This window comes from Prionailurus viverrinus, chromosome C2 (assembly GCF_022837055.1).
Source record: "Prionailurus viverrinus isolate Anna chromosome C2, UM_Priviv_1.0, whole genome shotgun sequence".
Taxonomy (NCBI): Eukaryota; Metazoa; Chordata; class Mammalia; order Carnivora; family Felidae; genus Prionailurus; species Prionailurus viverrinus.
The window spans coordinates 75344061-75371225 of NC_062569.1; the positions used below are offsets into that span (position 1 = coordinate 75344061).

Sequence of the window (27165 nt, forward strand, 5' to 3'; positions counted from 1 at the left end):
TCAAACCAGATCTTTTAATTATTCAGAGTAATGTGGAAAGTATATTTTGAACTCTTTTTTGGATATCCAGCTCCTTCCAAAGAGAATTTAATAGTGCTCCCTGACACATGGAAGAATTAATTTGCCTTAACCGCTAGACCCTGAGACTCCCCTAACTCAACTATGTGTTCCTTAAGTTCGCACTTTTTTGGTTTGTTTTGCCTACATGTAGTGGTAGGTGGTCAATAATGCTGGCTAAATGAGCAAATCAACCACCTAGCAAAGCGTTTTTGTAAATTTTGGGCCACAAATAAAAGAGGTCAGCTCTTCTCAAGCTCCATGCAGCAAGAATACATGTAATGCTAAGATGCATTGACCTTCTAATCCCCAGTTTGCTGCCCAATGGTGTTCTGGTCTTCTGGTGAAATGATGGGTTTGGTCCATTTATGCTTCTGGAAGTAGAAAAGAGCTGAAACCCTTCCTATAAGCCCCAGGAAGACACCTCCCTTTACTGCATGACCTGAAAGAATCTACCAGCCTCCATTCTTAGCAGGCTCTGACATGACTTTATGAATAGTTAATAGGTGCTTCTCCTTAAACCCAGTTCAGAGCACCTTCCATGTCTTCTTTCTCAAATTACTCCCCAAATAAAAAGATACATCCCTGAGAAAGTGAAGCAATAGTTTGCCCCAAAGTTATTAGTTATTAGTTTGCCCCAAAACCTCACAATAGGCTCAGGAAAGCTTATGCCTCAAAAGACAATTGCCACCCCTCTTTCATTCACTGCAGTCATATCCATCATATCGTGCTCTGTCCCAAACAGATCATAGGGGTGCTGCACTTGAAAGGAGGTTCACACACCTGTCTCACATGGTGGAATGAGTTTCCCTTTACAGGGCTGCTTCTCACAGGTCTTAATTACAATCCTTTTACATTCATGGACCAGTCTCAAGAAGTTTTCCTCTTTACATACTGCCTATCTAGAAGATTTAAGATGATCAACTGCTGCCAAGTCACCAGAAAAGGGGGAAGAAGAGGACTTCACTTTTAATTCTGCTCCTGGCTCTCTCCAAGGCCACTGGCCACTCACCTGCAGCTTGTCCCGCTGCCCTGTGTGGGACATGAGGAGGTCTTCAGTGGACAGCACGCCCCTGGGCAGCTCTGTTGTGGCTAGGCAGGCCCCAAACATCTGGAGCATCTGGGCAGTGGTCTTCAATGTCACGGCAAAGTTTTCAATGGCCTGGAAGGTCAGACATAACAATGAGGACAGCTTAACATTCATCAATATGCTCTCTGAATAGAAGGACAGTACAACTAGCTGCCATTTCCTGAGTACCTGCAACGGGCCATGCATTGTACTTGGTGCTATACATTTGTCTATCATCTCAACAATCCAGAATGGAAGGTATTTTATCTCCATTTTATAGAAGAGGGAACTGAAGCTCCAACAGGTCAAGTGAATTGCCCAAGGTAGTATTGCTTGGGCAGTAAGGAAGGAAAGAAGGCAGGATTCAACTAAGGTCACTAAGTTTGGGAAGCAAGTTTGACCCCCAAGGAAGAAGATGGATGTAGTGATTAGGTAAGTCGCTAGTGACCTTTCAGAGAGTTACTTTTATCACATGTGATAAGGCGTTGGGGACCTCTGCCTGTCACTTCTTTATAAAAATTGACCTTTCACTAAGGACACTATTCTGCCATTAAATGAATACCTACTAACTGATGAGTAACTTCACACCTCATATCCCAGGTGAGATATCTGCATTTTACTCAGTACAGTTTAGCAGTAAACATGTGGCCTAACCTAGAAAAAGTGATGCTGATCATCAGCAGATTTAGTTGAAAGTAAGTGGCTTTTAAGAATCCCACAAATCATTCTACTCAGCCAGATGGGTTCTACTATGCCCACTTCCCTCTGCTCCTGAGACAACTTTGCCCTTGAAGGGCAAGCGCAATTCATCTCTGTTACCCCAGCAAATGGTACTATGCCTGTCACATAATAGGTGGCCCATAAACAGCTGCTAGATGGATAACTGATAGTAGCAAAGAGGTCTAACCTAATTTTCACTTGGGAAAAAATTACCTCTGATCTTATATCATCAGAGAACATTTCTGAAAACCCAGATGCTCATCATAAAGAATGTGCCAGACATGAGGTGGCCCTTTTCTGCACCAGAGGCCAGAGCTGAGGCTGGAGCTATAAGGCTTCCGGAGCATAGCACACCCCCGCCTACTGTCTGAAACTGAAGTCTTTGTCCTTTAACCATTTTTTTAGGTAAGCTCTACACCCAATGTGGGGGTCGAACTCATGACCCTGAGATCTAAAGTCGCATGTTCTACCAGAGCCAACCAGGCACCCACCATCAACTGTATAACCTTGAATAAGTCACTTCTTTACTTTGAAGGTCAGTTTCCTTATCTGTAATAAGTCTCCCCTATTGTTGTTGGTGGAATCTCCCCTATTAGCACAAGTATTTATACAGTTGCAATCTTGAACATCACAGTTCTTTTGGCCTGGAAATTCAGACAACCACTAACTTTTATGAAAATCTTTCAAGCACATCAAAGTATTATTACTTTTACATAACCTAATATCTGTGTAAGATACTCTCTCAACGCCATTCACCAATAGCCTATAATGAATAACATATAAAAATCCAATTTATCAGAGGACTTATAAGAAAATATATTAAATATTTTGCTTTATATGCACTACCTCTTGTAATGCATCTCAAATAGGTTACTATTATCACCACAATCTATAGACAAGGAAACTAAGGTGAATTCAGGTTAAGTAACTTCCCCAAAGTCATATAAAAAATTAGTGGCAGAACTGGAATTGAACCCAGAGCCAGCCATCTTAAGCACTATATGCTACACCACCTCTTAGCAATAAAAACTAGATTTCACAAAACTAGATTTAAAATTAAACCAACAAAAAAATCTTGGCTTTCGGAGTTTCAGACTTGAATTAGAGTTCAGATTCTGATCTCTAACTGTGTGATCTTAAGTAAGCCAGGTATTACTCTGAGTCCTAGTGTCCTCATCCGAAAAATGGGAATAATGGTTGCTCTGTTTTTGCAGGGGTTTTTTGAGGATCAAAGGAATAGCAAATGTGAAAGGACTTGGGCACAGCCCAGTACCTTGCAAATGTAATAATAATAACAGTAACAACTCTGAGAGTCAGGTGCCAGGCCTGCAGATGAAATAGAGGAAAATACAGGAACTAGAGGAAATCCAGGTGTTTCCTATGGAGAGTCTGTTAACAAATTAACTTGATTCCAGGTATCTGATTAGCAAACAATCACCTTGGAAGTGGTACAAAAGACCTGACACTGATGGGGTGATGAAAAAGAGCTTAGCCTTCGTCTTGGCTCTACCACTACTCAACTGTATAACCTTGGATAAGTCACTTCTTTACTTTGAAGGTCAGTTTCCTTACCTATAAAATAAGGTAATTGAAATAAATGATCTTTAAGGTTCTTTTCAGTTCTAATGAGTCTCAATGATCCGACAACCAGAAAGTACACTGTTCCCCCAAAAAAGATCTGTATTTTTTAAAGTTCACCATAATATATTTAACACATGCACACACACTAACCATGGATACAAACTGGGCTTGGGGTGGGAAAGTGTGTGCACATGTCTGCTCATGCTATGTCTTTAAATAATCTATGTTTATGGTTCAGTCTTCTTTACCTCTCTAAGTTCGTAGAGAAGTATTCTAGTCTTTGACATCAAGGGGCATTTGTGTTTTTTCTTTATTTGCTGCAAACTTTTGTTATATCAGAAAAGATCTGAGGCAACTTGGAAAAAACATGAAGAACATAATAAAACAAAGAATTGGTAGAGAAATCAGAGGAAAAGGGAGAGCTAGCTAGGCAGTAAGGCTGGGTGGGACACTAACTTCTTTTGATTACTAAAGTAATGTAATAAAGTCCTAGGAAGTGAAGAAACGAAGCCTAGAAGCACTCCGGTTCCACTTTTCATATGGTTTAATGAAATTGCAACATAGGATGACCCTGATCACACTTATTTGTGTGTGATATTCTACATAAGCTTCCCTCTGTATCTTTTATATTTAGACCTATTTAGAATAATATGTTTGTGAAGAATGTCACCATTCCTTTTTTTAATTCCTGAGATTCTCTAGGAGCCACAGTTACTGTGGTAAAACTCATGAGAAATTTAAAAGGTTCTTGCCCAGGTTCTTTAGGTTTTGGGAAGGGTCATGTCTTCCTTAGAATTACATGGCATACAAAGAAGTGAGGGAAGGATCAGAATCCGTAGCTTTGAAATAAATGCGTTGCTAGAAATGCAATAAATATTGCATGTATAATTTGTTGCTAGAAATCTATTTTTGTTTAGTTCTTAAAATTTCCTTTAAAAAAATCACAAAGCTTTACACTCTAAAGGAGAGTGAATTCTCCTTCCAAATTAAATGTAGTTCAGGTGTTCATTGGTTAAATATTGGGCAACATGCTTCTAAAGTGACCAGATACACAGAGAGGTGGGCTGACACTGCCAGTTGTCACTGGGGTGGTGAAGGAAGCTTCTGACTTGGCTCAGAAAACCCAGTCTTTTCAAGGGGCTAGGGGCTAGAAGAGTGGGGAAAGGGGAATTTATACAGAAACACTTATTATTTGAGTTTCAATCCCACTTTGTTCTTGACATGACTGACCCTTCTAGTTTAGCATGATAACCCTTGCTATGAGTGAGTAGAGTGACAAGTAAAATACTACATGTCACGTGCTTTCACACACATTACATCACCTGGTCTCATGTTAAACTTTCAGGCAGTCTGAGGTTTCTCATCACTGGCACTATTGACATTTGGGCTGGACAATTCTTTGTTGGAGTCTGTCTCATGCATTATAAGAGGTTTCACGGCATACCTGGCTCCTACCCACTAGATGCCAGTAATACACTTCCTCCCAAGTTATGACTACAAAAAAAGTCTCAGATCGCCCCCAGCTGAAAACCACTGTTAGTTCCATTTTAACAGGGAGAAAACAAGCTGAAAGAGGTTTAATAACTGTCCCAAAGTCAGACAGTAAATAATTGTGACAATAGTCAAATACAGCTCCTTCTGACTTGGTGGATTTTGATCTGTATATACAGTAGAATCATCTGGGGAGTTGTGTGGAACACTAATGTCTGAGACCCATCCCTGACCAAGCAAATTAACTTCTCCGCTTTAGCATGGTGCTCGTATTTTGCATTCTCCCCAGGTGCATTCTAAATCAAGTTCCCCCAACCCCCCATGCCAGATGATGAAGTGAGGTGAAGGTAGTCAGCAGGACAAGCCCAGCCTTTTCCCTTCCACCCCCTTTTCTCCCCTACCTGTGGCTTAGAAAAACCAACCTTCTGTATCTTAGATAGTCATGGGCAATGACTGCCCAACTTTAACTGCCCTGCCTACTGGAAAATAAGAAAAAACAATAAAAAGGGCACATAAGTTGGTACTTACAGTTCGATGATTTATCCACTGACTATGGCGATATTCCAAAGTTCCCCCTAAGTCTTCTGTCAGTTGGCTTTTGTCAATGTAGCCATGAAGGTCAGAGACAGAGTTTAACATAATGATCTATAGGGGAAAAATCAATATATTCCTCACAGATAATTAAACAGTAGCTCATCTAGATTCTGTTGTTATTTAAACAGTACTTGAACTTTGCCTGACCAGGAATTTAACACACAAAGAGTTAATACAAAGAGCAGAGAAACATTTTTTTAAATATAATTTACTCTCAAGTTAGCTAACATACAGTATATACAGTGTGCTCCTGGCTTTGGGAGTAGATTCCCGTGATTCACCACTTACATACAACACCCAGGGCTCATCCCAATGAGTGCCCTTCTCAATGCCCATCACCCATTTTCCCTCCCCACCGCCTCCCCCCATCAACCCTCAGTTTGTTCTCTATAGTTAAGAGTCTCTTATTAATTGCCTCCTCTCTGTAACTATTTTTTTCCATTCCCTTCCCTCATGGTCTTCTTTTAGGTTTCTCAAATTCTACATTTGAGTGAAAACATATGGTATCTGTCTTTCTCTGACTGCCTTATTTCACTTAGCATAATACTCTCCAGTTCCATCCACATTGTTGCAAATGGCAACATTTCATTCTTTTTGATTGCTGAGTAATACTCCATTGTATTTATAAACCATGTCTTCTTTATCCATTCATCAGTTGATGGACATTTGGGCTTTTTCCATACTTTGGCTATTGTTGATAGGGGGGCTATAAACATTGGGTTACATGTGCCCCCATGAATTAGCACTCCTGCATCCTTTGTATAAATTCCTAGTAGCAGCAAAGAAACATTTTATAGCCCTTTTATATTTAATCCCCTTTAGGTGAGGAATACCAAAGGGTTGTACAACCTGTGACAAAATGGTGACTTGGCTCAGGGAACTCAGTTTTAAGCTACTTAGAAGTCGGGTCTTACTCTAGGTGAAGTTTTGTCAAAAGTTCCCAAGCTAAAGCCTACTCTTCAGCCACAAAATCAAGTGCCGTATTGAGACCTAAAATTCTGCAATGAGAAGCCCAATAAGGGGTAGGCTGGTGAATATCAAAATAAAATTAAAATACAGGACCTATTGAGAAGTATGCATTAAAAAGATTTACTACACTGATGCCTCCCGTGAAGAATGTTAATGTGCCTCAATGTATCCAGTATGGTGGAGATTTGGATGTAATAGGGAGTGGGTTTTTATAAATTAACAATGTGGCTGATGAACAAACCCATGCTGATGAACAAATGCCCACACACCTAGAGGAAGCTGACTCATTCCAAGTTGTCCTTTTTTACTTCACTACAGTGGCTCTGACCAGAACATCATCCTGGCTCTCTGTTTCAGGGACCCCCTGCTCACTCCTAAAGAGAAACAAGGACTCCTCACTCCTATTTCTAAAATATGTCCCCCTTTAAGCTTTTAACTTAATGACCTTCTATTTCTTCACTCCTTGTTTAATATTTTGAAAACTTGGTCAGAGGACATAAGAATATAGGCTTCCAGGGGCACCTGGCTGGCTCTGTTGATGGAGCATGTAACTCTTGATCTATGGATTGTGAGTTTGAGCCCCATGTTGGGTGTAGAGATTACTTAAAAATAAAATCTTTTAAAAAAGAATATAGTGTTTCTTCTATTATTATATAGTATTAGTCAAATGCTAAATCCACTTCAGAACTAAAAAAAAATATGTTAGGGTCTAAAGCCTATAGGTGAAAATAAAAATGATTTACTCATTCAATAAATATGTATTGAACTTCTAATAACTGCCAGGCTCTGAAGGAGAACACAGCACAACAGGCCCTGCCTCAAGGCACTCATGTTTAGTAGGATTTGGTTACTACATATCACTGTTACCCTGCCTTTCTCCTTTTCTTCTGAAAATGAGTTTGGGAATTTTACCTATTTATTTATTTTATTTTTTTTTTTTTAATTTTTTTTTTCAACGTTTATTTATTTTTGGGACAGGGAGAGACAGAGCATGAACAGGGGAGGGGCAGAGAGAGAGGGAGACACAGAATCGGAAACAGGCTCCAGGCTCTGAGCCATCAGCCCAGAGCCCGACGCGGGGCTCGAACTCACGGACCACGAGATCGTGACCTGGCTGAAGTCGGACGCTTAACCGACTGCGCCACCCAGGCGCCCCTATTTTTATGTTTTTTTAAAGTAAGCTCTACGCCCAATGTGTGGCCCAAACCCACAACCCCAATATCAAGAGTTGCATGCTCCACCAACAGAGCCAGCCAAGCACCCCAGGAGCTTGGGAATTTTAAAATTTACATTTATAAAATGAGAAAAAGTTGGGGGGGGGGAACCTAAATCCATCTATGCCTTTCCCTCCTAAACTTGTAAACCACTTTTAGGAGTTGCAAAAATATCTTTCTAAAATTAGAAATTATAGGACACAAAACAAGAAATTGCCAATATATTTTGCTTCTTGAGACAACTGCTATGGTAATACTTGGATTTTTTTTTAATACCAATATGGAACATTGTATTAGGCAGAAATAACTTTGCCACATAGCCTGGAGTTTTAACAGATACTGCTAGGCTGCACATTTTCTGTTCCACATAACTGAACAGGAGAGGGAGGCATGTGTTCCATGCTTGCTAGGACTCTGCCATGTCACCTTTAGCTACAGAGGACCAAGAGAAATTTTAAACTGACAGCTAAAAGTGAAAATTACAAATGAAAGAAAGATATTAGAGGATTCAGTACTGCTAAATATTGATCTGCAAATTGAAAGCAATCCCAATCAAAATTATAGCAGACTTGCTGTAGAAATTGACAAGCTAATTCTAAAATCTATACAGAAGTGCAAAATACCATTTTGATAAGTGATAAAGCCATTTTGAAAATGAATAAAGTTTCAAGACTTACAAACTGCAGTAATAAAGAATGTGTTAATGGCAAAGGGCAGCCAAATAGATCAGTGGGATACACTAGAGAATTCTGAACTAGACTCACACAAATATGGTCAAGTGATTTTTTAACTCTTTATTTTGAAGTAATTATAGTAGTTATAGTAATTATGAGATAATTAAATAATTATGGGTTCACAGGAATTTGCAAAGACAGTACAGAGAGGTCTCATGTACCTTTCACTCAGTCTCTCCCCTCTATGGCTGCATCTTACATAATTATAGTACAAAACCATATTGATATTGGTGTAATGTGTATGTTTAGCTCTATATCATTGTCTCACATCTGTAGATTTGCATAACCACCAGCACAATCAAGATACATAACCATTTTATCATTACAAAAGTCTCCCTTGTGCTATCCTTTAAAGTCACACCCCACCCCCAATCATCTCTGAACTTTGGGAAACACTAACCTGACTTTTGACAGAGGTGCAAAGTCAATTCCATGGAGAAATAATTCAATTTTCAACAAATAGTGCTAAGACAACTAGATGTCCATATACAAAAAAAAAAAAAAAAAAAAAAAAGGAACCTTAGTTCGCATCTCATACAAAAAATTAACTCAAAAAGCATCAGAGATCTAAATGTAAAACATAAAACTTGGAGAAGAAAACATAAGAGAAAAATCAGGAGAAAATTTTTGGGTTAGGTAAAGAGTCCTGAGATACAACACCAAAACATAACATATAAAAGAAAAATTGATAAACTGGACTTCGTCCAAATTAAAAGCATTTGCTCTGCAAAAGACACTGTCAGGAGAATGAAAAAGACAACCCACAAACTAGGAGAAAATATTTGCAATCACGTATCTGACAATGCATTCATATCTACAAAATATAAAGAACTCTTGAAACTCAACAATAAAAAAATACAATTAAAAAGGGGCAAGAGAATTACTATTCACCATACTATTGTAAGTCCTAGCCTCAGCAGTCAGACAACACTAAGGAATAAAATGCATCCAAATCAACAAGGAGGAGGTCAAACTTTCACTCTCTGCAGATGACATGATACTCTATATGGAAAACCCAAAAGATTCCACCAACAAACTGCTAGAACTGATCCATGAATGCAGCAAAGTTGCAGGATATAAAATCAATGCACAGAAATCAGTTATACACCAATAACGAAGCAATAGAAAGAGAAATCAAGAAACTGATCCCATTTACAATTGTACTAAAAACCATAAAATACCTAGGAATAAACCTAAGCAAAGAGGTGAAAAATCTATACACTGAAAACTGTAGAAAGCTTATGAAAGAAATCAAAGAAGAAACAAAAAAATGGGAAAATACTCCATGCTCATGGGTTGGAAGAACAAATATTGTTAAAATGTTAAAATTGTTTAAAATCGATACTACCCAAAGCAATCTACATATTCAATGCAATCCCTATCAAAATAACACCCGCATTCTTCACCGAGCTAGAACAAACAGTCCTGAAATTTGTACAGAACCACAAAAGACCCTGAATAGTCAAAGCAATCCTGAAAAAGAAAAACAAAGCTGGAAGTATCACAATCCTGGACTTCAAGATGTATTACAAAGCTGTAATCATCAAGACAGTATGGTACTGGCACAAAAACAGACACTCGGATCAATGGAACAGAATAGAGAACCCAGAAATGGACCCACAAACGTATGGCCAACTAGTCTTTGACAAAGCAGGAAAGAATAGCCAATGGAATAAAGACAGTCTCTTCAGCAAGTGGTGCTGGGAAAACTGGACAGCAACATGCAGAAAAATGAACCTGGACCACTTTCTTACACCAGACACAAAAATAAACTCAAAATGGATGAAAGACCTCAATGTAAGACAGGAAGCCATCAAAATCCTCGAGGAGAAAGCAGGCAAAAAACCTCTTTGACCTCAGCCATCGCAACTTCTTACTCAACACGTCTCCAGAGGCAAGGGAAACAAAAGCAAACATGAACTATTGGAACCTCATCAAAATAAAAAGCTTCTGCACAGTGAAGGGAACAATCAGCAAAACTAAAAGGCAACCAACGGAATGGAAGAAGATATTTGCAGATGACATATCAGATAAAGGGTTAGTATCCAAAATCTATGAAGATATTATCAAACTCAACACCCAAAAAGCAAATAATCCAGTGAAGAATTGGGCAAAAGACATGAACAGACACTTTTCCAAAGAAGACATCCAGATGGCCAACAGACACATGAAATGATGCTCAACGTCACTCATTATCAGGGAAATACAAATCAAAACCCCGATGAGATGCCACTTAACACTTGTCAAAATGGCTAACATTAACAACTCAGGCAACAACAGATGTTAGCAAGGATGCAGAGAGAGAAGATCTCTCTTGCACTGCTGGTGGGAATGCAAACTGGTGCAGCCACTTTGGAAAACAGTATGGAGGTTCCTTAAAAAATTAAAACTAGTACTACCCTACGACCCAGCAATTGCACTACTAGGTATTTACCCAAGGGATACAGGTGTGTTATTTTGAAGGGACACATGCACCCCAATGTTTATAGCACTGCTATTGACAATAGCCAAAGTATGGAAAGAGCCCTAATGTCCATGAACAGATTAATGGATAAGGAAGATGTGTTATATGTATGTGTGTGTATATATATATATATATATATATATATATATATATACCCACACACAATGGAGTATTACTTGCAATAATAAAGAATGAAATCTTGCCACTTGCAAACACTTGGGTGGAACTAGAGGGTATTATGCTAAGTAAAATTGGTCAGTCAGAGAAAGACAAATATCACATTACTTCACAAATCCTGGAAAGAAAAGTTTTTAAAAAATGGGCAAGAGGACTTCTGAAAAAATGGTGGAGTAAGAAGATTCTGAGCTCACCTCATCCCACAGACACACCTAGGTAATAACATCAGTGTACCTGACACAGAAAACCCAAAGACTGTCAGAATAGACTTTCCACAGTTAATAGAGAGGAGGCCACACAGAAGGAGCTAGGAGGGGCAGAGAGGCAACTGGGAACCAAACTTCCCAGGGGAGTTAACCACTTCACTCAGATGTGAAATTTAAGATACAAAACAGATGAACATAAGGGGAGGAAAGCAAAAATAATATAAAAGCAGGAAGGGAGACAAAACAGAGGAGACTCTTAAATGTAGAGAACAAACTGAGAGTTGTTGGAGGGGTTGTGGGTGGGGGGATGGGCTAAATGGGTAAGGGGCATTAAGGAAGACACTTGATGGAATGAGCACTGGGTGTTATACATAGGGGATGAATCACTAGATTCTACTCTTTTTAAAAATTTTTTTTATTTTTGAGAGAGAGACAGAGTGTGAGCTGGGGAAGGGCAGAGAGAGAGGGAGATGCAGAATCTAAAGCAGGCTCCACGCTCTGAGCTGTCAGCAAGGAGCCCAACGCAGGGCTCAAATTCATGAACCATGAGACCATGACCTGAACTAAAGTCCGGCCCTCAACCAACTGAACCACCCAGGCGCCCCTGGATTCTACTCTTGAAATCATTATTGCACTACATGTTAACTAACTTGGATGTAAATAAAATAAAATAAAACAAAACAAAAAAACAAAATAAAATAAAATAAAAATAAAAAAACAGAGAAAGAGGAAAACCATAAGAGACTCCCAACTATAGAGAACAAACTGATGGTTGCTGGAGGGGAGGTGGGTTGAGAGAATGGACTAAATGAGTGATTGGCAGTAAGGAGGGCACTTGTGATGAGCACTCGGTGTTATATGTAAGTGATGAATCACTAAATTCTACTTTTGAAACAAATACTACACTATATGTTAATTAACTTGAATTTAAATAAAATCCTGGAAAGAAATTTTTTTTAAAAAAATGGGCAAGAGAACTTCTGAAAAAATGGTGGAGTAGGAAGATTCTAAGCTCACCTTGTCCCACAGACACACCTAGATAACAGCCACATCAGTGTACCTAGCACAGAAAACCCAAAGACTGTCAGAATGGACTTTCCACAGTTAATAGAGAGGAGGCCACATAGAAGGAGGTAGGAGGGGCAGAGATGCAACTGGGAACCAAATTTCCCAGGGGAGTCAACCACAATCAGCAGCAACACCATAAGCATGGAGAAGAGAGAGGACCAGACCCCATACCAGGCACCCCAAGCATAGGGGACCTGAACTGGGAAGAAAAGTCCTATAATATTTGGCTTTGAAAAACAATGGGGCTTAACTTTGTGACTTTGTACAATCAATAAGGGTTAATTCCAGGTACTTTAAAAATTAGCAGGCTTGGCTCCGGGAGAGACAGAGGGCAAAAGGAAACAGAGTCCCAACCCTTTAAAGAGCCATCAAACCAACAACCCAGCTGAGATACAGTACAGAAAAGCAACTGGGGTATATGGGAAGGAGATTTATTTAGTAATTTCCCTGCACTGGAGGGGGAAGGATCTATAGGTGACTTTTCCTAGAACAAAAGACCTGGTGGGCGCCATCTCCCCAACCCCTACCTCAGCCAAGATAGCCAGACACCTATGGAAACCAGCTCAAATACTCCTCCATAGCTTGCTAATACCAGACATGCCACTCTTGCATTCTCCTGCAGATCCACCTAATCCAACCTACCTCACTCCACAGGCATCCCTCCAAAATGGCTCCTGCCATGACACATCCTGCAAGCAGCCCCTAGCAGGGACCAGTGCCACACCAAAGTGACTCCTGCCCTGGGGAGAGGGGAAGATAACTACACATATTAGTGTGACTACAGTCCCAGCAGATGGGACTGGGGGCAGATATCTGGTTTGACAGCCCCACCCACCAACCACCCTCTCAGGGGCTCTCACAGGACCTCTTCATAAGGCTACTACTTCAAAAGCAAGAAACTTAGCTGACTTTCCTAACACATAGAAACACACCCAGGGAGTTAGATAAAATAAAGAGATAGGATTATGTCCCAAATGAAAGAACGGGACAAAACCACCTCAAAAGAGTTAAATGAAACAGAGATAAATAATATGCCTAATAAGAAATTCAAAGTAATGGTCATAAAAATACTAACTGTACTTGAGAAAAGAGTGGAGGATCTCACTGATATACTTAACAAAGAGATAGAAAATATCAATAAGAACCAACCAGAGAAGATCCTGGGTGGCTCAGTCGGTTAAGCGTCCGACTCTTGGTTTCAGCTCAGGTCATGATCTCAGGTTTGTGGGTTCAAGCCCCATGTCAAGATTGTCTCTCTCTCCCTCTCTCTCTGCCCCTCCCCACTCACTCTCTCTGTCTCTGTCTCAAAATAAATAAATAAACTTAAAAAATAAAAATAAAAAAAGAAAGAACCAATCAGAGATGAAGAACTAAATAACTAAAATTAAAAACACACTAGAGTGGCACAAAAACAGACACATAGACCAATGGAATAGAATAGAAACCCCAGAACTAGACCCACAAACGTATGGCCAACTCATCTTTGACAAAGCAAGAAAGAACATTCAATGGAAAAAAGACAGCCTCTTTAACAAATGGTGCTGGGAGAACTGGACAGCAACATGCAGAAGGTTGAAACTAGACCACTTTCTCACACCATTCACAAAAATAAACTCAAAATGGATAAAGGACCTAAATGTGAGACAGGAAACCATCAAAACCTTAGAGGAGAAAGCAGGAAAAGACCTCTCTGACCTCAGCCGTAGCAATCTCTTACTTGACACATCCCCAAAGGCAAGGGAATTAAAAGCAAAAGTGAATTACTGGGACCTTATGAAGATAAAAAGCTTCTGCACAGCAAAGGAAACAACCAACAAAACTAAAAGGCAACCAACGGAATGGGAAAAGATATTCGCAAATGACATATCGGACAAAGGGCTAGTATCCAAAATCTATAAAGAGCTCACCAAACTCCACACCCGAAAAACAAATAACCCAGTGAAGAAATGGGCAGAAAACATGAATAGACACTTCTCTAAAGAAGACATCCGGATGGCAACAGGCACATGAAAAGATGTTCAGCGTCGCTCCTCATCAGGGAAATACAAATCAAAACCACACTCAGGTATCACCTCACACCAGACAGAGTGGCCAAAATGAACAAATCAGGAGACTATAGATGCTGGAGAGGATGTGGAGAAACGGGAACCCTCTTGCACTGTTGGTGGGAATGCAAAGTGGTGCAGCTGCTCTGGAAAGCAGTGTGGAGGTTCCTCAGAAAATTAAAAATAGACCTACCCTATGACCCAGCAATAGCACTGCTAGGAATTTATCCAAGGGATACAGGAGTACTGATGCATAGGGCCACTTGTACCCCAATGTTTATAGCAGCACTGTCAACAATAGCCAAATTATGGAAAGAGCCTAAATGTCCATCAACTGATGAATGGATAAAGAAATTGTGGTTTATATACACAATGGAGTACTACGTGGCAATGAGAAAAAATGAAATATGGCCTTTTGTAGCAACGTGGATGGAACTGGAGAGTGTGATGCTAAGTGAAATAAGCCATACAGAGAAAGACAGATACCATATGTTTTCACTCTTATGTGGATCCTGAGAAACTTAACAGGAACCCATGGCGGAGGGGAAGGGAAAAAAAAAGAGGTTAGAGTGGGAGAGAGCCAAAGCATAAGAGACTCTTAAAAACTGAGAACAAACTGAGGGCTGATGGGGGGTGGGAGGGAGGAGAGGGTGGGTGATGGGTATTGAGGAGGGCACCTTTTGGGATGAGCACTGGGTGTTGTATGGAAACCAATTTGTCAATAAATTTCATATATTAAAAAAAAAATGAAAAAAAATAAACCTAAGTTTCCACAACTAAAAAAAAAAAAAAAAAACACTAGAGGAGGGGCGCCTGGGTGGCTCAGTCAGTTAAGCATCTGACTTCAGCTCAGGTCATGATCTCACAGCTCGTGAATTTGAGCTCTGCATCGGGCTCTGTGCTGACAGCTCAGAGTCTGGAGCCTGCTTCAGATTCTGTGTCTCCATCTCTCTGCCCTTACCCTGCTCATTCTCTCTCTCTCTCTCTCTCTCTCTCTCTCTCTCTCTCTCTCTCTCTCAAAAATAAATAAACAAAGGGGCGCCTGGGTGGCGCAGTCGGTTAAGCGGCCGACTTCAGCCAGGTCACGATCTCGCGGTCCGTGAATTCGAGCCCCGCATCGGGCTCTGGGCTGATGGCTCAGAGCCTGGAGCCTGTTTCTGATTCTGTGTCTCCCTCTCTCTCTGCCCCTCCCCCGTTCATGCTCTGTCTCTCTCTGTCCCAAAAATAAATAAACGTTGAAAAAATAAATAAATAAATAAACAAACATTAAAAAATTTTTAATATACTAGAGGTTATCAATAGCAAATCAGAGAAGGCAAAAGAACAGATGAATGATCTGGAACACAGAGTAATAGAAAGCAACCAAGCTCAATAGCAAAAAGGAAAAAGAATAATAAAAGCTGAAAATAGCTTAAGGAAACTTAGTGACATCATTAAGCATAATAATATTAGCATTATATGGATCCCAGAAGGAGAAAAGAGAGAGAAGGAGGCAGAAAATTTATTTGAAGAAATAATAGCTGAAAACTCCCTAAATCTGAGGAAGGAAACAAAAACCCAGATCTAAGAGGCACGGAGAGCCCCCAACAAAAATCAACCCAAAGAGGTCTACACCAAGACATATATTAATTAAAATGGCAAAAAGTAGTGACAAAGAAAGAATTTTAAAGGCAGAAAGAGTAAAGAAAACACTTATATACAAGGGGAAACTCCATAAGACTATCAGCTTGTTTTTCAGCAGAAAAGCAGGCCAGAAGGCAGTGGCATGATATATTCAAAGTAATGAAGGAAAAAAATCTACAACTAAGAATACTCTATCCAGCAAGAGTGCCATTCAGAACATAAGGAAAGATAAGAGTTTCCAAGAAAAACAAAAGTTAAAGGGATTCATCACCACTAACCCAGTCTTATAAGAAACATTAAAGGAAATTCTTTGAGTGGAAGGAAAAGGCCATAATTAGGAGTAAGAAAATTATGAAGGGAAAATATTTCACAAGTAAATGCAAACATAATAAAAGTAGTAGATGAATCACTTATAAAACCAGTATGGAAGTTAAAACAAAAAAGCAGTAAAATCAATAATATCTACAGAAATCAGTCAAGGCATTCACAAAATAGAAGGATGTAAATTATAACAATTTTTACATAAAATGTGGAAGGTGGGGGAGTAAAAATGTAGTGCTTTTAGAATGGGTTCAAACTTAAGTGACCAACAACTTCATATAGACTGCTCTATGCATAAGATGTTATCTATGAACCTAATGGTTACCACAATCACACACACACACACACACACACACACACACACACACACACACCTGTAATAGACACACAAAAAATAAAGAGGAAGGAATCCAAGCATATCAATAAAGAAAGCCATCAAACCACAAGGGAAGAGAGCAATTAAAGAAGAAAGGAATAGAGAAGAACTACAAAAACAACTGTAAACCACACAGCAAAATGGCAATAAGTATGTATCTATTAACTATTACTTTGAATATAAATGGACTAAATGCTCCAATCAAAAGACATAGGTTGACTGAATGGATAAAAAAGCAAAACTTATCTAAATGCTGCCTATAGGAGACTCATTTCAGAACTAAAATCATAGGCAGATTGAAAATGAAGGGATGGAAAAACAATTACCATGCAAATGGAAGTGAAAAGAAAGCTGGGGTACCAATAATTATATCAGGCAAAATAAACTTTAAAACAGACTGTAACAAGAGACAAAGAAGGACATAATGATAAAGGGTACAATCCAATAAGATGATATAACATTGTAAATATTTAGGCACCCAACATGAAAGCACCTAAGTACATACAGCAACTATTAACAGACATAAAGGAAGAAATCGATAGTAATACAATAATAACAGGGGATTTCAACACCCCACCTAGATCAGTGGATAGATCATTCAGACAAAAAGCAACAAGGAAACAGTGGCTTCGAATGACACATTGGACCAGATACATTCAAAATATTCCATCCCAAAACAGCAGAATACATTCTTTTCAAATGCATAAGGAACATTCTCCAGAATAGATCACATGTTAGCCACAAAATAAATCTCAATAAATTCAAAAAGACTGAAATCGCATCATGTATCTTTTCTGACCATAATGGTATGAAACTAGAAATCAATCACAAGAAAAAATTTGGAAAGAACACAAATACATGCAGGCTAAATAAACTGCTACTGAACAATGGATAGGCCAACCAAGGAGCCAACGAAGAAATAAAAAAATACATGGGGACAAACAGAAATGAAACTATAACAGTCCAAATCTTTGGGATGCAGAAAAGCTGTTCCAAGAGAGAAGATTATAGTAATACCTCAAGAAACAAGAAAAGTCTCAAATAAACCTTACACTAAAGGAGTTGGAAAAAGGACAAAGTCAGTAGAAGAAAGGAAATAATGATGAGAGCAGAAATAAATGAAATGGAGACAAACAACAACAACAACAACAACAGAACAGAACAATAAACGAAATGAGGAGTGGTTCTTTGAAAAAAACAATCAAAATTGTTAAACTTTTAGCCAGACTTGGGGCACCTGGCTGGCTCAGTTGGAAGAACATGTGACTCTTGATAATGGGATCATGACTTTAAGTCCCATATTGCATGAAGAGAAATAAACATTAAAAAAAAAAAAAACCCTTTTACCCAGGCTAGTCAAAGAAAGAGATAGAGAAGACTCAAATAAATAAATAAAATTAGAAATGAAGGAGGAGAGGGGCACCTAGGTGGCTCAGTCGGTTAAGTGTCTGACTCCTGGTTTCAGCTCAGTTCATGATCTTGCAGTTCCTGTGTTCAAGCTCTGCATCAGGCTCTGCACTGATGGCATGGGGCCAGCTTGGGATTCTCTCTCTGCCCCTCCCCTGCTCATGCACACACTCTCTCTCAAAATAAATAAATAAACATTAAAAGAAAAGAAATGAAGGAGGAGAAATAGCAACTAACACCACAGAAATAACAAAATATTATAAGAGAATTTATTTTAAAAAATATATGCCAAAAAATTGAACAACCTAGAAAAAAAAACAGATAAATTCCTAGAAACATATAACCTTCCAAAATTGAATCAGGAAGAAATAGAAATTTCAAATAGACCAATTACTAACAATGAATTGAATAGCAATTTAAAAAAAAGTCCCAGGGCACCTGGGTGGCTCAGTTGGTTAAACATCCAACTTCAGCTCAGGTCATGATCTCACAGCTCATGAATTCAAGCCCTGCATCGGGTTCTGTGCTGACGGCTCAGAGCCTAGAGCCTGCTTCTGATTCTGTGTCTTCGTCTCTCTCTCTGCCCCTCTCCCCTCTCAAAAATAAATAAACATTAAAAAAAAATTTTTTTAATACCAACAAAGAAAAGCCCAGGACCAGATGGCTTCACAGGTGAATTCTACCAAACGTGTAAAGAAGAGGTAACACTGATTCTTCTCAAACTATTCCAAAAGACAGAAGAAGAAAGAAAGCCTACAAATTCATTCTATGAGACCACCATTACCCTGATACCAAAACCAGATAAAGACATTACCAAAAAAAAAAAAAAAAAAAAAAAAAAAGGAGAACTACAAACCAATACTCCTGATGAACATAGATTCAAAAATCCTCAACAAAATATTAGTAAACTGAATCCAACATTACATTTTAAAAGGATATTCACCTACAATCAAGTGGGATTTATTCTGGGGATGCAAGAGTGGTTCAATATTCCCAAATCAAGCAACGTGATACATCACATTAATAAGAGAAAAGATAAAAACCCTATGATCACTTCAATAGATGCAGAAAAAGCATTTGACAACATACAACACACATTCATGATAAAAACTCTTAACAAAGTGGGTGTAGAGGGAACATACCTCAACATAATAAAGGTCATTTATGAAACATCCATAGCTAACATCATACTTAGTGGGGAAAAACTGACAGCTTTTCTCTAACATCAGGAACAAGAGAAAGATGTCCAGTCTCACCACTTTTATTCAGCATAGTACTAGAAGTCCTAGCCACAGCAATCAGACAAGAAAAGGAAATAAATGGCATCCAAATTGGTAAGGAAAAAGTAAAACTTTCACTATTTACAGATGACATGATACTATATAGAGAAAACCCTGAAGTTACCACCAAAAAACCACTAGAAATAATAAATGAATTCAATATGGTCACAGGATGCAAAATCAATATACAAAAATCTGTTGCATTTCTACACACTAATAATGAAGTAGCAGAAAGAAAAATTGGTAAAACAATCCCATTTATAATTGTACCAAAAATAATAAAATACCTGGGAATAAACTTAACCAAGGAGGTGAAAGACCTGTACCCTGAAAACTATAAACCACTGATGAAAGAAATTAAAGATGACACAAATGGAAAGATATTCCATGTTCATGGATTGGAAGAACCAATGTTATTAACAGGTCCATATCAAAATACCAGTAACATTTTTCACAGAACTATAACAAATAATCCTAAAATTTGGATGGAACCACAAACAACCCCAGATAGTCAAAGCAATCTTGATAAAGAACAAAGCTAGAGGTATCACAATCACAGATTTACTACAAAGCTGTAGTAATCAAACACTATGGTATTGGCACAAAAACAGATGCATAGGTCAACAGAACAAAGTAGAGTTCAAAAATAAAACCACAATTATATAGTCAATTAATCTATCACAAAGGAGGCAAGAATAAAGAATGGGAGAAAAAGGCTCTTCAACAAATAGTACAGGAAAACTGGACAGTTACATGCAAAAAAATGAAACTGGTCCACTGTCTTACACGATACACAAAAATAAACTCAAAAATGGATCAAAGACCTAAATGTGAGACCTGAACCCATAAAGTTCCTAACAGAAAACATAGGCAATAATTTCTTTCACATCAACCACAGAAACGTTTTTCTAGATATGTCTCCTGAGGCAAGGGAAACAAAAGCAAAATTAAACTATTGGGACTGTCTCAAAAAAACTTTTGCACAACAAAGGAAACTATCAACAAAATTAAAATACTGAATGGGAGAAGATATTTGCAAATGACATATCCAGTAAGGAGTTAATACCCAAAACATATAAAGAATTTACGTAACACCAAAAAAATCCAAATAATCCAATTAAAAAATACTCAAAAGACATGAACAGACATTCCTTCAAAGAAGACATACAGATGGCAAACAGACACATGAAAAGATGCCCAATGTCACTAATCAGAGAAATGTAAATCAAAACCACAATGAGATATCACCTCACACCTGTCACAATGGCTAAAATCAAAAACATAAGAAACAAGTATTAGTGAGGATGTGGAGAAAAAGGAACCCTTGTGCTCTGTTGGTGGGAATGCAAACTGGTGCAGCCACTGTGGAAAACAGTATGGAGGTTCCTCAATAAATTAAAAATAGTTATCATGTGACCTAGTAATTCGACTGCTGAGTATTTACCCAAAGTATACGAAAACACTAATTTGAAAAGATATACACACCCCTATGTTTATTGCAGCATTATTTATAATAGCCAAATTATGAAAGCCACCCAAGTGTCCAATGATAAATAAACGGATAAGAAGTGGCATATATATACATATATACACACACACACAATGGAATAGTACTCAGCCATAAAAACAATGAAATCTTGCCATTTGCAACAGCATGGATGGATTTAAAGGGTGTAATGCTAAGTGAAATAAGTCAGTCAGAGAAAGAAAATACCATATGATTTTACTCGTATGTGGAATTTAAGAAACAAAACAAAGAAAAAAAAGACAGACAAACAACAGACTCTTAAATACAGAGAACAAACTGGCGATTTCCAGAGGGGAGGTGGGTAGAGGGGTAGGTAAAATAGAAAAGGAGAATTAAGAGTACACTTATCATAATGAGCACTAAGAAATGTATAGAATTGCTCAGTTATTATATTGCACACCTGAAACTAATACAGTACTGTATGTTAATTATACTAGAATTTTTAAAAATAAAATAAAAATTTTTAAAAACACTGAGCATGTAAAATAGTTTTTCTCTGTTCTCTTAGCTACTGTGTTTGTCTATTTGGCATCATTTCATCACAGGGCCAATTACATTAACTATATTTTCTTATTTTCTGCATTCTCAATGCTCTGGCATTTTTGGAATGGAGAGAGAAAGTCTCTCCCAGGGCTAGCCCATTCTTAGAAATAAAAAAGGACTCAGAGGGAGGAAGTGTTTTGTATGCAAACCAACTGATCCAAAGCCCATATCCCCAACTACTTCCTTATCTAACCTTCACACACCAAGCCAATATTTCACCTGTCCTAAATTATCCCAGAACCAACTATCAAAAGACTAGAGACTGCCCCTAGCCCCCAAACTCACTGGAAGCATTCAAACTAGCCAATCCTAAGTTATTTACCCTACCCTGCCTTGTTTTTCCTGTGGAAACCCCAATAAAGTCTCTGGCCTAGCTTCTTCCTGCTTCTGCCTCCTGACCAAAACCTGGTGCTTCCCCTGTGACTCTCCATGGCATGCAGTGACCCCCATCTCATTTCCTTCTCATTTCCTCCTGTGGGTGTACCAACTTTACCCACTTGGGTGGCTCAGTCAGTTAAGCGTCTGACTTCAGCTCAGGTCATGATCTCACAGTTCCTGAGTTTGAGCCCCATGTTGGGCTCTGTGCTGACAGCTCAGAGCCTGGAGCCTACTTCAGATTCTGTGTTTCCCCTTCTCTCTGCCCCTCCCCCATTCGCGTGTGTTCGATCTCTCTCTCTCTCTCTCTCTCTCTCTCTCTCTCTCTCTCAAAATAAATTTTAAAAAATTTTAGGGCGCCTGGGTGGTTCAGTCGGATAAGCAGCCGACTTCGGCTCAGGTCATGATCTCGCAGTCTGTGAGTTCCAGCCCTGCGTCAGGCTCTGTGCTGAGAGCTCAGAGCCTGGAGCTTGCTTCAGATTCTGTGTCTCCCTCTCTCTCTGACCCTCCCCTGTTCATGCTGTCTCTGTCTCAAAAATAAATAAACGTTAAAATATATATATTAAAAATAATAAATTTTAAAAAATTTTAAATGCCCTACTAAATGTGCCTATAGTTTGAGTGACTGAGAGATCTTTAAAACTACAACCCAGCAATTGCACTACTAGGTATTTATCCAAGGGATACAGGTGTGTTGTTCTGAAGGGACACATGTACCCCAATGTTTATAGCAGCACTATCAACAACAGCCAAAGTATGGAAAGAGCCCAAATGTCCATCAATGGATGAATGGATAAAGAAGATGTGGTATATATACACAATGAAGTATTACTCGACAATCAAAAAGAATGAAATCTTTGTCATTTGCAACTACATGGATGGAACTAAAGGGTATTATGCTAAGGGAAATTAGTTAGTCAGAGAAAGACAAATATCATATGATTTCACTCATATGAGGACTTTAAGAGACAAAGCAGATGAACATAAGGGAAGGGAAACAAAAATAACATAAAAACAGGAAGTGGAACAAAAGGTAAGAGACTCATGGAGAACAAACAGAGGGTTACTGGAGGGGGGATGGGAGGGGGGATGGGCTAAATGGGTAAGGAGCACTAAGGAATCTACTCCTGAAATCAGTGTTGCACTATATGCTAACTAATTTGGGTGTAACTTGAAAAAAATAAAATTATAAATAATTAAAAAATAAAATAAAATAATAAAAGTTGATTTTAAGTTTAAAATTGAAAGAATGATGGGTGAAATCTCAACATACATTATCTCATACAGAAGTAGCTAAGACATAGTATCAAGATAAGGTAGATGGTCCTTCTCTCCTTAGTATAGATGCACCGAATGAACAGGAGGGCATAAATCACATATGTATATGTTTACATATTATTTCTTTGAGAGGTATACTTTATGTACAACCAGAGAAACACATATGGCATTTGATCAAATGCTCCTAACTCCAAACGTTTTTGAGTGACAAGAAACAATTGACTAGTCTTTATCTCTGAAGGGGAAGAAGCTTATGAGGATTATGAAAAGTTCATTCATTTCTTGTAAGTCACCTATTCCACAATGTTAATTGTTACTCGGTTCAGGAAAACAGAATAAGAAACTCATGGCTCACAGTTCTCTTAGATACTCAAATATTTCAAAATAAGTATTTAAAATAGAACAGGAAATACATTTTCTGTCTGGTTAACACCCAAAGTATAGGGAGAAAGTATTTTAGGAAATTTGATTAGTAATACGAAATGAAACCAAAAGAGGGAAAATGAGAGTTAGAAAAAGAAATAGAAAAATCCCTTATCTGAGATGGTCAGTTTTCACTGGGATGGATAAAATATTTTCTCAGAGCAATTTCAATTAAAGAGGTTTTTTAACTTGTTTTGAACTGATAATATATGTATGAGATAATGAATTCAAACAGAATAAGAATCTACCTAGATAGAAAATAGTCTTCCTCTCACCCCTACCTCCAGACCTCCAGTTCTACATCTGGGAGGCAACCACTTCAACCAGTTTCTTGATATCTTACACAACCTTCTCAAGCTGACCTATGCAAATACAATTACATACATGCCCCTCCTATTTTATTCAAATGAAAGTATACTATCCATACTGTTTTCTCCTTGCTCTTATCCCCACTGAAAAAATATGTCTTGGATGACTTAAAATGTATTTATTTCTTTATTTTGCCACCTACTATTGTAACTTACTTTTTACTGAAAGTATCTTGCATTCATGATGGATGCTTTCTGAGTTTTGGCAAACATTTTCATTTTAAACATTAAATTATTTTTTACATGCAAATAATGTGAAGTTTCCCCCACATGGGATCACTGATGATGACCTAAAACTTAAGGTATCAGTGTGAACTCTCTAATTCCTTGAATAAATACATATATTCATATATGTACATAAGGGAGAAAGACATACATGTTATGTCTAATGACAATAAATAAGGGAGAAGGGAAAGTTCTAGCTTATAGTAGAAGACCAACTTCTGATTAGTACATGTTCAGGGAGTGTAGCTGGGAAATGATTATTTTGCAATCAATTTAATAAATATTGTTCTAGGCAAGGATTATCAATAGATATTAAATATTAAGTAGATATTAGATATTAAATATGGAGAAGAATCTTTTGAGGAGCAGGATGTTTGTATGGTCTTAGAGTGTTTCTCCAAAGATCTGTATTAGTTGCAATGGGAACATAATACATTTGAGAAATTGGACAACACCTTGACTAAGGGGTCAAAATAATGTTACTGATGAGGGGGTAGATGAACACTGTGTGTCTCCACATGTGATGCCATGAGAAGGACATAACATCACTTAAGTAGTATTTGAGCTAGGAATGTATAACCTGGATCAAATCCTGAGAGATCATCACATGAGCCTCAAATGAGGTTTATTTTTTAAGGGATTATATTCTCTAAGAATGCTAATGTCACAAAAGACAAAGAAAGATTGTGGAAATGTTTCAGATAAAAGGAAACTGAAGAGACATGACAACTATATACACTGATTCTAAACTAGATCCTGTATATAAAAATTCAAATATACATATCACATACATGTATAATACATACACTTATATACCTTTATATGTAAATTTATCTCTATATATTACAAATAGAGATAAATATACATATTTCTATATTAAAGAGAGAAAAAGAGAGATGTATATATCTATAGACATATATAATAATATAGAGACAGAAGCAAGTAGTAAATAAATAATAAAGCAAATGGGGATTAAATGTTGAAATATGTGAATGAATCTGGGTAAAGGGCATAATATGTCCTTTGTACTAATCTTATTTTTTTCAAATGTTTATTTTATTTATTTTCCAGAGAGAGATTGAGAGAGAGAGAGAGAGAGAGAGAGAGAGCACACAAGCAGGAGAGGGGCAGAGAGAGAGGGAGAGAATCCCAAGCAGGCTCCGTGCTGTCAGTGCAGAGCTCAAGGCAGGGCTTGAACCCACGAACCATGAGATCATAACCTGAGTCTCAACCAAGAGTTGGATGCTTAACTGACTGGATGCTTAACTGACTGAGACACCCAGACACCCCAATCTTACTTTTGAAATTTTTCTGAGATTGAAATTATTCGAACTAAACAAAATATAAAACCAAAACTATGTATTAGAAACTTCTCTGTCACTGTATATTCATCTTACCTATTTTCCCCTTTTTTTGTTTTTCCTTTTTTGATTGAGATATAATTTACATCAATAAAATACACAGATTTTTAAGGGCATAAGTCAATTAGCTCTGACAAGTGTATACACACATGTAATACCATCCAATCAAGATATACATTTCCCTAGAAAGTTCCCTTGTGTCTCCTTCCAATCAATTTTCACTACCCTTCACCCCTAACAGCAGCCACCATTGTGATTTTCTAACACTATAGCTTAGGTTTGCCTCTTGTTAAACTTTGTATAAAAAGAATCACAGAACATACACCCTTTAGTGTCTAATTTCTTTCTTTCAAGAGAATATTTTGGAGATGTAGCCATGCTGTTATAAATATCAATACTTCATTCTTTTTATTGCTTAATGTCATTCCGTTATGTGACTATGCCACAATTTCTTTATCCATTCACCAGCTGATGGACATTCTTGTACATGTCTCTTTGTGGACATGTGTTTTCACTTTTCTTGGTTGGGTCATAGGTTAGGTATATGTTAGTTGCCACCTGTTTTCACTAGGGTTATATCATGACTTATCACTTTTGATGGCTACAAAGTATTTAATTGATTGTGTAGACCATTATTTATTTAACCACTCCCCTGTTGTTGGTCATTATGGTGTTTCCAAGCATTTATCATTACAAACAATTTGGCAATGAATATCATTGTATATGCAGATTTATGCACATGTGTGAGAATATCTATAGAATAACTTTCATAGGAAGGTCAAAGAGTGTGTACACTTTAATTTTTGATAAATGCAGCCAATTAGTCCTTCATATCGATCATTACCAACTTTATTCCAATCAGCAAAGTATGAAAGTGGCTGTTTCCCCCATATCTCAGCCAAAATTACAGGTAAAATTTTTAACCTTGCCATTTTAATTTGTTTTCCTTTGATGAGTATCACATGTTGGTTTTATTTTTATTCTATAGTTAACTACATTTGTGTCACTCCATGTATTAGACCCTTATTTTCTTTTACCCATACCCTTACAATATCCCTTCCTCTTTCCACTTTCTACAGTCTTGAGCACCATCTTCAGATTATATAACTCCAATACCACATTACCCAAGTCACTCCCCAACTGAAAAACCTTCACTGATCCCCACTGCCTACTGAATGAAATCCAGACCTTTTATCCTTACATTGAAAACCTATTCCATGTTTTCTATTTTTTTCCTTCCAAACACTTATCCTATATATATTCCAACAAAAATGGGGCTTCCCCAGGGACCTCACATAAAGTGTGTACTTCCTGCCTCCATGTCCTTACACACGCTGTTCCCTCTGCCCAGAATGCCCTCCTCTCTCTGCCTGTGGAGTCCTACCTTCCTTAGAAACTCAGCCCAAATGCCATCTTCTCCACAGGCCCTGACCAAAAGCAGACAAGATGAAAAGTAATGCTTACCGGCACTTTCATTTTAAATTCATCTCGATAATACTTAATGCCAATGTCAGTGAATGTCCTCTGGATAAAGCGAGATGGACGAAGGATGAATATAAGCTGCAAATTTCCTGGAAATGCTACCTGGAAGGATCATGGAAAGTGTCAGGGCAACTGTCACATCCATTGGTCTCCTTTTGCCCAAGATCACAGAAAGGAAAGTTGAAG

General features: G+C 38.0%; 1 protein-coding gene across 1 annotated transcript in view; it reads right to left on the reverse strand.

Annotated features, from left to right (window-relative positions):
* The window catches only part of MCF2L2 (MCF.2 cell line derived transforming sequence-like 2), a 272800-nt gene that overhangs the window by 157346 nt on the left and 88289 nt on the right, over nucleotides 1-27165 (reverse strand). Inside the window, exons 5-7 of the mRNA XM_047875619.1 lie at nucleotides 26962-27081; nucleotides 5447-5563; nucleotides 1070-1219 (exon numbers count right to left, since the gene is read on the reverse strand). Of these exons, the coding sequence (XP_047731575.1) occupies nucleotides 1070-1219; nucleotides 5447-5563; nucleotides 26962-27081 (387 nt within the window). The remainder of the gene's footprint in view (nucleotides 1-1069; nucleotides 1220-5446; nucleotides 5564-26961; nucleotides 27082-27165) is intronic.